The sequence below is a fragment of the Sapajus apella genome, unplaced genomic scaffold, assembly GCF_009761245.1.
Source record: "Sapajus apella isolate SASKATOON/1434 unplaced genomic scaffold, GSC_monkey_1.0 scaffold6, whole genome shotgun sequence".
NCBI classification, from domain to species: Eukaryota; Metazoa; Chordata; class Mammalia; order Primates; family Cebidae; genus Sapajus; species Sapajus apella.
Genome location: NW_022436946.1, coordinates 69737720 through 69751992, shown reverse-complemented (window position 1 = coordinate 69751992; position 14273 = coordinate 69737720). Strand labels below are relative to the sequence as shown.

General features: G+C 34.8%; 1 protein-coding gene across 4 annotated transcripts in view; it reads right to left on the bottom strand.

Annotated features, from left to right (window-relative positions):
* Positions 1-2899: 2899 nt before the first annotated feature.
* Positions 2900-14273, bottom strand: part of PHIP (pleckstrin homology domain interacting protein) — a 143541-nt gene continuing 132167 nt past the window's right edge. For 3 of the 4 annotated variants that reach the window (XM_032275460.1, XM_032275462.1, XM_032275461.1), the window contains 2 exons: positions 13869-14066; positions 7628-8392 (listed from right to left, as the gene is read on the bottom strand). In XM_032275460.1, the coding sequence (XP_032131351.1) occupies positions 7755-8392; positions 13869-14066 (836 nt within the window). In that variant the 3' untranslated portion in view covers positions 7628-7754. Of the gene's footprint in view, positions 8393-13868; positions 14067-14273 lie in introns of all 4 variants that reach the window. The other variant, XM_032275459.1, reaches the window with a different exon arrangement.

Here is a 14273-nt window from a genome sequence, read left to right as displayed (position 1 = left end):
CGGGCTTAAAATATTCAGTAAACCATGCTGTAAACAGATGTGCTGTCATGCAGGCTTTGTTGTTCCGTTGATAGAGCATGGTAGGGTAGACTTACTATAATTTTTAAGGGCCCTAGAATTTTTGAAATGGTAATGAATCATTGGCTTCATCTTAACACCAGCTGCATTAGCCCCCAATGAGTTAGCATGTCGTTTGAAGCTAGGCATTCACTTCTCTCTAGCTATGAAAAGTCCCAGATTGTTCCTTCTACCAATATAAAAAAGTTCAAATCTGTATTGAAAATTTGTGTAGATTTTCATCAATGATATTAGCTAAATCATCTGGATAACTTGCTTCTTCACCAGCACCCCTTTGCAGTTTTATTACAGAGATGGCTTTTTTTTTTTTTTTTTTTTGAGATGGAGTTTCACTCATATTACCCAGGCTGGAGTGCAATGGCGCGATCTCGGCTCACCGCAACCTCTGCCTCCTGGGTTCAGGCAATTCTGCCTCAGCCTCCTGAGTAGCTGGGATTACAGGCACGCACCACCATGCCCAGCTAATTTTTTGTAGTTTTAGTAGAGATGGGGTTTCACCATGTTGACCAGAATGGTCTCGATCTCTTGACCTCGTGATCCACCCACCTCGGCCTCCCAAAGTGCTGGGATTACAGGCTTGAGCCACCACTAGCTTTCAACCTTTTTCTCTTTTTTTTTTTTTTTTTTTTTCTGGGCAGCTTTCTTACCTCTGTCACCTTAACAGAATTGAAGAGATTTAATGGGCTTCTCTGGATTAGGTTTTGGCTTCAGTGGATATTGCGGCTGATTTGATCTTCTATCCAGACCACTGCTACTTTCTCCATATCAACCATGAGGTTGTTTTGCTTTCTTCCTATTCATATGTTCACTGAAGTAGCATGTTTAACTTCCTTCAGTAACTTTTCCTTTGCTTACACGACTGGTTCTAGCTTTCAGCCTGTCTTGGCTTTTGAGATGCCTTTTTAAGCTTAATCACAGCTAACTTTTGATTAAAGTGAGCGACTTGAGACTCTTCTATTCACTTGAACACGTAGAGGCCATGGGAGGGTGATTATTGGTCTAATTTCAATATTGGTGTATCTCAGGAACTAGGAGGCCCCCAAAAGAGGGAGAGAGATGGGGGAATGGCCATTCATTGCAACAGTCAGAACACACAGAGCATGTGTTAACTATCTTATATGGGTGAGGTTTGTGGTAACCACAAAACAATTACAGTGGTGACATAAATGATTACAGATCACCATGAACAGATATGGTATTTTAAAAGTTGAAAATACTGCAGTTACCAAAATGTGACACATGAAGTTATCACTTGCTGCTGGAAAAATGTACTGACAGCCTTGCTGGATGCAGGGTTACCAGTTATCTGCTAAGTGCAATAATGCAAAGCACAATAAGATAAAGTGGGCCTGTACTTTTTTTTTATTAGTAAGCATGTATTTTTAAAGCAATTCACAATTTACAGCAATACAATAGTGTGTTGTGAAAACATCAAAAGTCCTTCTTCTAAGGGTTCAGGAAAACCTCACACTTACAACAGGTCATGGCTGCAAGACACAGCTTGTCTGCAAGCTACACATTAAATGTTGTACTCTTAGGGACTAAATATAAAAGCCAAGGTTGAGCTTTGAGTACAGAAGACAATATACAAATGAGATTATCACCACTGGCTATTTGAACAGAATTAGATCTCACAGATAGTTTAATCAACTTTTAAAAGTTTACAGATGAGGAAAATGAAGCTCTAAGAGTTATGACCTTGCTGGGGTTCCTCTACTTCCTGTCAGGAATGAAAGTCAAACTACCATTTCCCAACTCCAAGCCAGTTCTTTTCATTACACCGTGCTGCCAGCATGTCTAACCAATTAGGTAGAAAGGTATTTCATTGAATCTTCCACCATTCTTTTCCCAAAGAGTAACCAGTAAGTGGTAAATTGTGTTAAATTTAGCACACACTGATTACAAACATGAAGTACTATATTGCAAGGAACAAAGGTTTTGTGCTTTGGTCTTTAATCTTACTTCCATTAAATACTAGGGAATCTTGGGTCATAAAGTTGGTATTATTAAAGAGAAACCAGTAAAGAGTGGTTGCTGAAAGTTAATTTTTCTTAGCTGGTTCTTCTAAGTATATACTAGGTATTACCAGCAGACTTCTGAAAGAAAGTCTGCTGATACTTTTTTACCTGCCTTCCTCAACTGAGAAATTTTATACAAAATCATTTTAAAACATCTCAGGGAGAAATTAACACAAAATTACAAATCACTCCATGTGCTTAATTTGAATGGTAGCCTTATGTTTTCATATAGCCTTATGATTATAGCCTTATATAATTATAGCCTTATGTCTTCATATCTCAATAGTCTTCATGCTAAAATTGGGATTCTTAGTAAAAATGCATGCCAATCTGACACTTTCTAGGAAAACTGCAATAACTTTATGAACCTCAATACAAGCAGTTAACAAGTGAAATTCTTTCTCCAGAAATTGCATTTTTGAGAAAATATGCAAAGCATTCCACTGAAACCTCTTACAAATGTATCTGAATACTGAATTATCACCCATCACAGTGACTTGCTCATAGTAAGAAATCAATAAAATTATTTTATTAAATGTACGCATAAAAGGCATATGAGTTTTTGTTTGACCTTCAGCTGTTTTGGAATTAAATTACATCTGGGCTCCCAAAAATCTTTTGACAGTTTTCATAATTTGCAAAATACACAGGGCACTGGAAACTCTAATGAACCAGCATTTACATAATGGTATCTGCCATATGATCACTTTGGTTAACAGCTTGTTGAAATTATGTACTCAGTGCGTTATGTGTTGCCAAAAAAATTTTAAAAAGCAAATAATAAATCATGAGGCTCTACAAAATAGCTTAGAAAAACAAGTTTTCTATTTATTTAAAAATAAGTTTGTAGTTACTACATTGCAGGGACAGGAATTCTTACACATACATTCTAGTTTGTATAAAAGGATTCAAAGAATTATGCATCAAAACTAACATAGAAAGTGTCCACGTAACAGTAAAGAAAGGTCCAATCAATATGTACAAAAAGAAAGGGCACTGCTATTCTGGTGTGAGACTGTTTATGATACTCCAGGTTTGGAAGGAAAAAACCAAACTTCAATAAAGCTAAATAATTAATTTGTTTTTAAACTCTGTGTTACTTGTTAACATACAACAGATCTGCTTGTGTTTAAACATTGTTTTCTGTACAAAATAAGCATAATTTTAATTTGAAAATGTGTCAGTTTCAACTTTCACCCTCTAAGTCAGTTACTTTTAAAAAATTGAGCTACATTCTACACATGTCTAAATATCCTGTGACAGGACTTAAGTTTTCTAAAAGATCTTCAGTAAGACCCCTGTCTTCTTACAGTTTTAATATGGTCCAAAAATGTAACTTTGTATTGTCTTATTTTATAGTCTATCATTGTGACTAATCAACACACACAATCTTAAAGTAACCAGCATGTGTGCATCTGCCTTATATGCATGTGTACTATATTCCATCTTGAACCTATTTTCTTGGCTCCTTCAATTGTAGAAACTTAGCCATGCACTACTACATATTTGGTCTGTGCCATAAGGTTAATTTCCTGATAATTTTATCTGCATTAATAAAGAGAGCTATCAAAACTAAAAACAGTATCTATAGCTCATATTCTCTACTTACTGTTTTACTGCAGTGTGTACAAGGTTTATCTCTGGAGCGCCAAAAGTGGTACTTACAGTCTTCTGGCTCAATTTGACCTTTTCTTGGTACTACACATAGTGCATAATGACTGTTCATTTGTAGCACTTTGCTTAGTTTAATTAACAAAAATAGTTTCTTAGTAAATGTAATATTAATTTTAGTTCAGATCACCTGGAAATTAGGCCAACTAATGGAAAGTACAAGAGTAGAAGCAAAGAAAAGTGTAATTAAAATTAAAATTTCAAATTTTAATGGGAAAATAAATTCTCACCTAAGTTTAACAAAACCACTGCTCAATCTGTTATGTTAGAAATACTTTTTAAGTTAATAGGAGTAAACAGATGATAAAATGACTTCCCCTATTATGACTTTTAAAATCATGTAACTCCTGCATATAAGCAGAACACTTATAGCCCTTTAATCACTCAAGTATTTTGGTCCTTTCAACCTACTCAAAAATAAGTTTCAGGTGAACAAAAACATTCAGAATAAATCTGTTTTCATTAGATAGAAAACTGAAAAAATTACTTCTAGCTGACCTTTGAAAGAGATATACAGTATGTATATATGTATAAAATGGAATGTCAGAATTGAAGTAAACAGTTAACTGGAGAAATTATAGTACAAATCATATTTGAAAACATGTAAATGCTGCTAACATACAAGATAAAAATGATATCTGAATACATTTCTTAAAATGTCTGATTAATCTACTGCACTGCAGATGAGGGACAGTTCTAGATGTTAACATACATGATGCACAAAGGTATTTTCTCTGATCACTGTATCTTATGTAATTCAATTCCAAGTGATAACTAAATTTAGCCAACCCCAAGTCTCAGATGTGACCTAATCCAGCTCACAAATATTCTGTACAGTTATTTGCTTACATTAAAGGAGGAAGACAGTTTTATAATAATGTCACCAGTCTTTAAATGTGTAGTGAAGCTGTGGAATAAAAACAATTTAAACAAGGTCAAGAAATCTTCAATTCATAATACATGCAGAAAATAGTCCAATGCCACTACAGCAAGTCACAAAGGCTAACATTTTAAAAAGCTATATATCTATTGTCCAGGGTTGTTGAGTCTCTGATTAGACTCAATATTTAAACTAATGCACCACTTAAACTTTAAACTTTTCATCTGGGACTTGAGAATGTTGGAGTTGGGAAAGAGAATATTAGGATTGGGTGCTTAGAAATACCTAAATTGGTTTACACTTTCCGTGCATGTAATAGTTTTATTTCTGAACTTTCAGTAAATTTGAGATGTTTTTATTGCTCACCTAAGACAACTGCCAACATTTCTTTCTGGCCTACCAACAGTACATACATAGTGTTACTGCCTCAAAGAGGGTTATTTTCCCAAGTGGTAAACAAAAATATGGCGATGACTTAAATTTCTTAATTCAACTTCTGCAATGTATAGAAGCTAAATTATAAAAATATAAAATCTAAATATATTGGTATTACTAATACATGTTTAAGTGTTTCGATTACAAAGAATCTGATCCAAGTTACTGTGCTTTACTAAGAAACCAGTGTCTAATAATGTCCAAATAAGGTCATAAATATACAGTGTCTTTAGAACACGAATAATATATTTACGTGTTATAGGAAAGATGGTAAATACTCATTTCTTTGCTCAAGAGTTGGAATTAACACATACACTGTACTAGAGGTATATTTCACTCTAAGACTGTGTATGGTCTTCCTTTTTCTGTACACAACTTGAAACTGTACATTTTTTTTTTTTTTACAAAAATTGATTTTATAGCCTATTATTTTTTCTAACACAATGCAGATAACATCAGGAAATTACATATTCCAAATAGACTGCCTTCAAAAGCAACTAATTAATGACAAATTTCAAACATACACTATTATTTTCAAGAATGGTGTAATTGAAAGACTCATTTTTCTATACAATCCAGCCAACCATTTCTGCATTACGAAGAGTGTAACTATTGAATTTTAATTTTAGTTAAATATATTTGTTAGAGAAAAATAAATATACAAAAAACCTGAAAATTTTGAAATTATTTTTTAACTGCAAAATCACAGCAATGCAGTCAAGATCTGGAAAATGGTTTACTTAATTTCACAGGAGAATTTCTGTACAAATTGAGTTACAAATGATCTAGAAAGCCCAAATGTATCACTTTGCATTCTTCAAGACAGTTAAATGACAGCTACTATTTATCCTCATCAGAAATAATTAAAGAAATATTATGTAATGTATTTTGCCAAGGTTCAATTGCAGACTTTATTTTTCCACATCAGGGTCATGCTGATACATATTTTCCCCATCCTCACTTCTTAAAAATGTAGTATCTGAAAATTTTGGTTACATTTTTGTACCATACCAGTCCTCAGAAAATACTACATTCTTTAAATTTTTTTAAAAATGGACAGTAATTTTTAAACAATAGAAATGGTAGTTACGTTGGTTTTTAAGGTATAAAATAACTAACTGTACCATAAACAAATAAATAACTGCTTTCCTTTTCCATAGCAGTAGATATAGCAATACATTCTCCTAAGTCATATAGTTATCATTTACAATAGACAACTTAATTTTACTAATGATGCAAAAAATAATAGAATACAAGGCACAATCATTAAATGGAGTTTTTCTTTAGGGTGTATATTGACATACCAGCATGATAAGGATACCGTAAAAAGTGCAGAAAAAACACAATGTGCAATGAGACCACTGTATAAAACATGATTGCATAAAAAGTGATTTGGCCTATTTTAACCTTTAATAATTGAAAATAACCAATTTCTCCCTTAAAATTAAACTATAAAGTATGACATTTTAAAATTATTTTTATTCTACTGCTATCTAAAAAATCCTGAAAAAAGAATTTATACCTGGGTAATAGTATATAAGTATGTGTTTGTATATATATTTAATTATACCCATTTATCAATATATACACATACACACACAGACACGTTTCTTTGTAAGTCATTTTAGCCTATTAGATATGTCTACAGTTTAGAAATGACATTAATCCAGATCAACAAGTAAACATCAAATCCATACCTTTTTTCCTGTATTTTCCTTGAATCCTTTAACCACTTAAACATTTCCTCTAGAACATCTCTGTCAAAGGACCCACCAGTGCATTATTTTCTATTAGTACCAAAAAAAGATATATCTCAGCATAACTCTTTAATAACTTGCTCTTTAGAATATATAGCCTTTCCAATATCGAAAAGTGTATGCTGTCCTGACAGTCAAAAACAGGCTTTCCACTGCACTGATTCTCAGTCTTTGGCACAATAAACAGAGATTGAGTGATATAAGAATCAAGGTCTGAAAAATTAGACAGTCAAACGTTTTCCAATGTGGATATGTTTCCCTTCATCAGTACATTTTCTCTTAAGTTTGGCAGAAATGGAATAAAGCAAAAAGCCTCCTCTAGATACTTTGCAGATGAACATTCTATAATTAAAATTAAACTTTTTAGGGTATCAAATGATGGAAATTTTATATTTATCTTTTAGAGGAAACATTTCTTAATTCACTGCTACTCTGTATAACATCTGTCTTTTAGGGGCATGACTTGTATCAATAGAAATGTACCTTGCTTGGTCAAAAATAATTCATTTTAACATGAAATGCTCTATCACTAGGAATATTATGCTCCTAAAGAGTGTAGCAGAACTGTCTTTTCTATAAATAAATCAGGGAATTCATTATAGATCAATTTCTTTTGTTTCAAACAGTGAATGAAATGAATGTGAAAATGCATAACCTATCTAAGGGCAATAAATAGCAAACATTTAAAATATATATGTATATATTTATATATATATATATTCATTTAAAGAAGTGAAGTGTCTTGTAAGGTTTTTTTTTTGTTTGGTTTTTTTTTTTTTTTTTTTTTTTTTTTTGCAAATCAAATGGTAACATTCCCTACTCCACCATAGCAGCAAGGAAGCAGAAGCCTTCTTTCTACTTATTCCTTAACTGTACCTGCTTTATAGATTTTGAAGTAAAACATTTTGGTACAAGTTACCAACCAATTAAATTAGCTTTTGCTTTTTCAGTCAACTTTCGGACTCGTCCTCTACTAGAAGTTCCAAAAGTTAAAGAGGTGTCTTCGAACAACAGCTGCCTTTGCTCCTCTTCAGAGTCATCCTCATTATAGAAAGCTGTCCTTCGACCTTGGTTTCTAGTTCTCATGTGGGGTTCAGAGGCTTTGAGTTCTTCAAACTCTTCTTCCTCATCTATAGGATCATCTGTCTTTTTTCGGTTACTTCTCCTTAGCACCTTGACACTTGCAGGGACTAGGAGATCTGAATCTAGTGTTTGTGTCTTCATCTTCCTTTTCGGTTTTCTACCTCCACGATTCTTTTTCTGTAACAAATCTTCCTTTACATTATTAGTTTCAGGAAGAAAATTGCATGTTGAAGAAGGAACTACTTCATCTCTGATGGGATGCACATTATTTTGCTCTAAATTTTCTGGCTTTGCATACTGTAGTTTTTTGGGCTTTCTACCCCTTTTCTTGTGTATAATTTCACCACTAGTGGTATTAATTTCTACTTTAGGTTTCCTTCCAGGTCCCCTCTTCACAAGTTTTGATGGCTGTCCTCCATGGCCATTTACTTGAATGGTTCCTGGTACAAGAACGTTGTTCTTACAATCTCCTAAAAGGGAACAACAGTATACTTAATACATGGAATTTCTTTTGTTGTTTGACCCTCAAACATGTCAATAAGGCCCCACTGGTACACTTGTATGTGATGATATAACCCAAATTATTTTATTAAAATGAGAAAAAAAGAACCTAGAAACAGCTCAATGACATTATTTATTTTCTAATTTAAAAAAGAGATTCTTAATGATCTCATGAGGGAGGTGAAGCTCACAGAAAATAAATATCTAAGTTAACATTGTGATTGATTATAAAGCTGGGATGACCAAAGGTTTCTTATTCCTAACTTAGAAATAAGTTACTCTTGGTCACAAACTTTGTTCTGAGACTGTTTCAAGAGGATTCAAAAACAACTAAATTGCAGATTTTCTTCACAGGCTTTTAACAGTTTTATCTCCTTATGTAATGAATGATGACAATAATCCTAGGAAATACTGATTATATATATAGCAATCAAAATCACCATGTGTGCCACCATTATCATGATTAAGATCCCACTTTAACAAACTCCATGATACAAGGCCATTATGCTTCAAAAAACAAAAAGAAAAGAGAGAAAATGCAGGCAATCAAATTCTAAACCTGTAGGATCTGGAGATCATGAATTACGTTTCTGCTGTAGAAAAAAATGCTATGACATAGATAAAGGAAAAATATGCCATAGGAACAGTAGCTCTCTTTTTCCCTCCAAATTTCTGACATGTTTTTATTTGAAATGGTAGGTGATTTGCAATGCACTATTTTTTAGGAAATTCACAGATGGAAAACTGCTTTTAAAGAGAATACTTCTTCATAACATTTTTTTTGGTCACAGGTTTGAACTGTACTTTGTAAATAAGAAAATCATGGTTGGCCGGGCATGGTGGTTCATGCCTGTAATCCCAGCACTTTGGGAGGCTGAGGCAGGCAGAAATCACCTGAGGTAGGGAGTTCGAGACCAGCCTGACCAACACGGCGAAACCCCATCTCTACTGGAAGTATAAAAATTAGCTGGGCATGGTGGCCGGTGCCTTTAATCCCAGCTACTCAGGAGGCTGAGGCACGAGAATCACTTGAATCAGGGAGGCAGAGGCTGCAGAGAACCTAGATCATACCACTGCACTCCAGCCTGAGCAACAAGAGCAAGATTCTGTCAAAAAAAAAAAAATAAAAAAAAAAAAAAAGAAAAAAAAAAAAAAGGTTGAAACCCACCAAAAGTCAGAGTCAAGTAGCAGACAGAAAATGCAAAGCTTTCATTTTCTGACCTCCCCGCCCCCCATAATGAAATGACTCTCTTTAGATTAGTGTGGTTCAGAAAAAATGTAGGTGTGGACATAAAGGAGTAAGCATTTCCCATGGAGCAATTGACATTTAAACTGCTTGAGGATTCTGCAAATCTCTTTTGTTTTGCATTATGACTACAAGGGTTTTAAATATCCAGTACCTGTACCTACTACATGAATCCCTTGAAATGGCCCAACATTGTGTTTGGATATGTTTATGTACATTTTTCTGGGGCAGGGACTATAGGTCTCATCCACTTTATAAAGCAATATATAATGTAAAAAGGTTAAGGAAGAATGCATGAATGCAGCTTTCTTAAGGAATTCAGGCCAGGCGTGGTGGCTCACGCCTGTAATCCAAGCACTTTGGAGGCCAAGGCAGGTGGATCACCTGAGGTTGGGAGTTCAAGACCGGCCTGACCAACATGGTTAAACCCCATCTTTATTTAAAAAGGAAAAAAAAAAGGAATTGAGAATTTTTTTTTAAGTTTATTAATCACTGATCTGCAACTGTGTTGTGTTGTCCTGAGTACGTGAAAAGTTACACAGCTTAGGAACTGAATTTTTAATCAAATTTCAATATAAGTATGAAAGCAGTATACATTTTAAAATATTGACTAAACACTGAAAAAACATTTTGGATATAATATATTACTACAACTAATTTTACATGTTTATTTTCATTTTTTTTGTTTCCCATATTTTATTTTTTTATTGGACTTTAGGTTCTGGGTTACATGTGCAGATCATGCAGGATTGTTGCATAGGTACACACGTAGCAATGTGGTTTGCTGCCTCCATCCCCCCGTCACCCATATCTGGCATTTCTCCCCATGTTAACCTTCCCCAACCTCCCCAACCCCCGCCCCAGCTATCCCTCCCTTGGCAACCCCCACCCAACAGACCCCAGTGTGTGATGCTCCCCTCCCTGTGTCCATGTGTTCTCACAGTTCAACACCCGCCTATGAGTGAGAACATGCAGTGTTTTCTGTTCTTGTGTCAATTTGCTGAGAATGATGGCTTCCAGATTCATCCATGTTCCTGCAAAGGACATGAATTCATCCTTTTTTATGGCTGCATAGTATTCCATGGTGTATATGGGCCACATTTTCCTGGTCCAGTCTATCGTCGATGGGCATTTGGGTTGGTTCCAGGTTTTTGCTAAACAGTGCCACTATGAACATATGTGTGCATGTGTCTTTATAATCCTTTGGGTATATACCCAGTGATGGGATTGCTGGGTCAAATGGAATTTCTATTTCTAGGTCCTTGAGGAAGCGCCACACTGTCTTCCACAATGGTTGAATTAGTTCTCCCACCAACAGTGTAAAAGTGTTCCTATTTCTCCACATCCTTTCCAGCATCTGTTGTCTCCAGATTTTTTAAAGATCGCCATTCTAACTGGCATGAGGTGGTATCTCAATGTGGTTTTGATTTGCATTTCTCTAATAATCAGTGATGATGAGAATTTTTCCTATGTTTGCTGGCCTCACATATGTCTTCTTTTGAAAAGTATCTGTTCATATCCTTCTCCCATTTTTGGATGAGTCTGTTTGTTTTTTTCTTGTAAATCTGTTTTAGTTCTTTGTAGATTATGGACATTAGCCCTTTGTCAGATGGGTAGATTACAAAAATTTTTTCCCATTCTCTTGGTTGCCGGTTCACTCTAATGATTGTTTCTTTTGCTGTACGGAAGCTTTGGAGTTTAGTTAAGTCCCATTTGCCTATTTTGGCTTTTGTTGCCAATGCTTTTGGTGTTTTAGTCATGACCTGTTTGTTTTTACTAAACATGGTGGCTACAAAATTTTACATTACATATTTGGATTGTATTATATTCCACTAGACAACACTGCTTGATTCTAAATAGTTAATTTAGGTGTCATTTTTTATAATAAATCACTGTTAATGTTGCCTAATAGACAGTAATAATGGTATTTCTACACAGTAGCAGTACTTGAGTATTTGCAATACTCAAATATTATAAATCAAATTGGCTATGAGACCAGACCTCCCCTATCACAATGCTAGAACCAATTTACCATATATAATTGATTTATCTAGGATTCATGAATGAATAGAAGCAAGGCCAATATACTATTCAAACTCTAAATTCAGTTCAGAAAGAGCAGACATTACAAATGTGAAACATTCATATGCAAAGTACTTTTCTTATTTATTCAAAAACTTACTATCTTCTATATAATGGTCATTAAAAATGAGTCAACATGAAAGCTCAGAATCTTCTGGAGATATAGACATGTGAAAAAGAATAATTTGATCAACATTGTAAGTACCACCAAAGGTAATGAACAGGGTTTTCTGGCACATAAAGATAGAAGTGCTTGGCTGGGCGTGGTGAGTCACATTTGAAATTCCAATATGTTGGGAGGCCGAGGCAGATACATCACTAGAGGCCAGAAGTTTGAGACTTAGCCTGGTCAACATGGCAAAATCCTTTCTCTACTAAAAATACAAAATTAGCCAGTTGTGGTGGCGCACACCTATAATTCCAGCTACTTGGGAGGCTGAGGCAGGAGAATCACTTGAACCTATGAGGCAGTGGTTGCAGTGAATGGAGATCAGGCCACTGCACTCCAGACTGGGGCAAAAAGTTAGAACCTTTCTTTAAAAAAAAAAAAAAAAAAAAAAAAAGACGGAAGTGCTTGATTTCATCTAAAGAAGCTAGGAGAAGACTTCCTAAATAAGATGATATTTTAAGAGAGACACGAAAGGCCAGAACCATTAAACTAGGGGAAAAAAGAGACATCCCAGCAAAAGAAGAAAAGAACAAAGACTCTGGAACTTCTAAGTGTTTAGTATGGCGAGATACAAAAGAGAGAAAGAAGGTAAAAGAACCTGCAGTGTTAGGCAAGAGCCAAGTAACAGAGTACTGTGTAACAGACAAAAAATTTAAAATCTGTTTCCATATATCATTTGAAGGCAAGGAAGGATTTTCTCTGTGTCTATGTGCACACATGCACATGTGCTAGAGAGAAATAATCACAAAGATCACTTTGGCTGCAATGTGGGAGACGGACTGGGTAAGAAAAAGTTGAAAACTGAGGCAGGAAGACTACTTAGGAAACTAGTCCAGGTAAGACATTATATAAGCCTTGAAATAAGATCATTGAGGTGAGAATGGAGAGGCAAGAATACATTTATTAACTGTTACTAAAACAACAAAAACAAACAGTTGAACAGATTCAGTTGATTAAGAGAAGGCAAAGGATGACTCCTTGATTTTAAATTTACATGGGTAGATCCCAATGCCATTAATCAAAATGAGGACATTTCAATAGGGAAATTAAATTTTGAGAGAGGTTTCTGAAGACAACAATGAAGAAATGTCTCAAACATACTTTGAAAGTCATGGTGCAAAATGCTTATTATTGGGCTGTCTGCTGCCAAGAAGCCATATTATTTAAACACGTCACATGCTATATTTTATTATTTACTTTCTCCATCTTTCAAACATAAAGACTTTACAAGAAAAAACCTTAAGTTGAAAGAACTTGAAGTATAGCAGTAAGGAGTCAAAAGTTGTATTCTATAGTTGTAGACAACCCTAATGCATTATTTAGTAAAAGTCCATCTAGAAAAATAAGTTGTTTAGTGATCCAATCATTTTTTTTTTGTGACGGCGTCTCACACTGTTGCCCGGGCTGGAGTACAGTGGCGTGATCTCAGCTGACTGCAACCTCTGCCTCCCAGGTTCAAGGGATTCTCCTGCCTCAGCCTTGAGCTGGGACTACAAGCACCCACAACCATGCCCAGCTACATTTTTATATATTTTTTTAAATAGAGACGGGATTTTACTATGTTGGCCAGGCTGGTCTTAAATGCCTAATCTCATGATCCGCGCTTTGGTGTCCCAAAGTGCTGGGATTACAGGCGTGAGCTACCGTGCCCAGCCTACTTAAACATTTTTCTAAAAAAGTGAAGAATGCCACAATCGGTCAACTATATTCTATTTAATTTAAACTTTTATATATTTCTTTTTTTTTTTTTTTCTGCTGAGACAGAGTATCATTCCACTGACAAGGATGGAGTGCAATGGCACAATCATAGCTCACTGCAGTAAATTTATCAACTAATACAGATGTGTGACTTTTAAGTGGGCAACCTGAAAAGTGGATATAAAAGCTAATTTCAAAAAAAGCATCATTTTTAAGAAGGATCTACTGTATCTTGAAAATACCACCTTACCTTGCTCAATGACAGCTGATGACTTTGAAAGAGTGGATGCCTTTGGGAGTACGGATGACTTCATTTTACGTTTGACTGGCTTTTCCTTTTCCATGTTTTCTTTTGCAGAATTATTCCTAGTGCCATGACTAAAACTGGATTGACCAGGACTGGAAAGAGTATTTAAAGCTTTGGAATGTTTCACGGAATTCTCTAGTACTGAAACACACATACAAAAAGTTAAAGATTAAGAGTTATTAAACCTAAAGATAAGAAAAAAGGTTAATCTGAATGATCTGAATCAGTCAAGATGACAAAACCTGAAGGATGCTTAAAGCTTTCTTAGGAAATACACTTTCTAATAGGAAAAAGCCATATCCAACTAGAAACTCTTAAGTTTCAGCTCTTTTAGAAGCTGTCCCATCA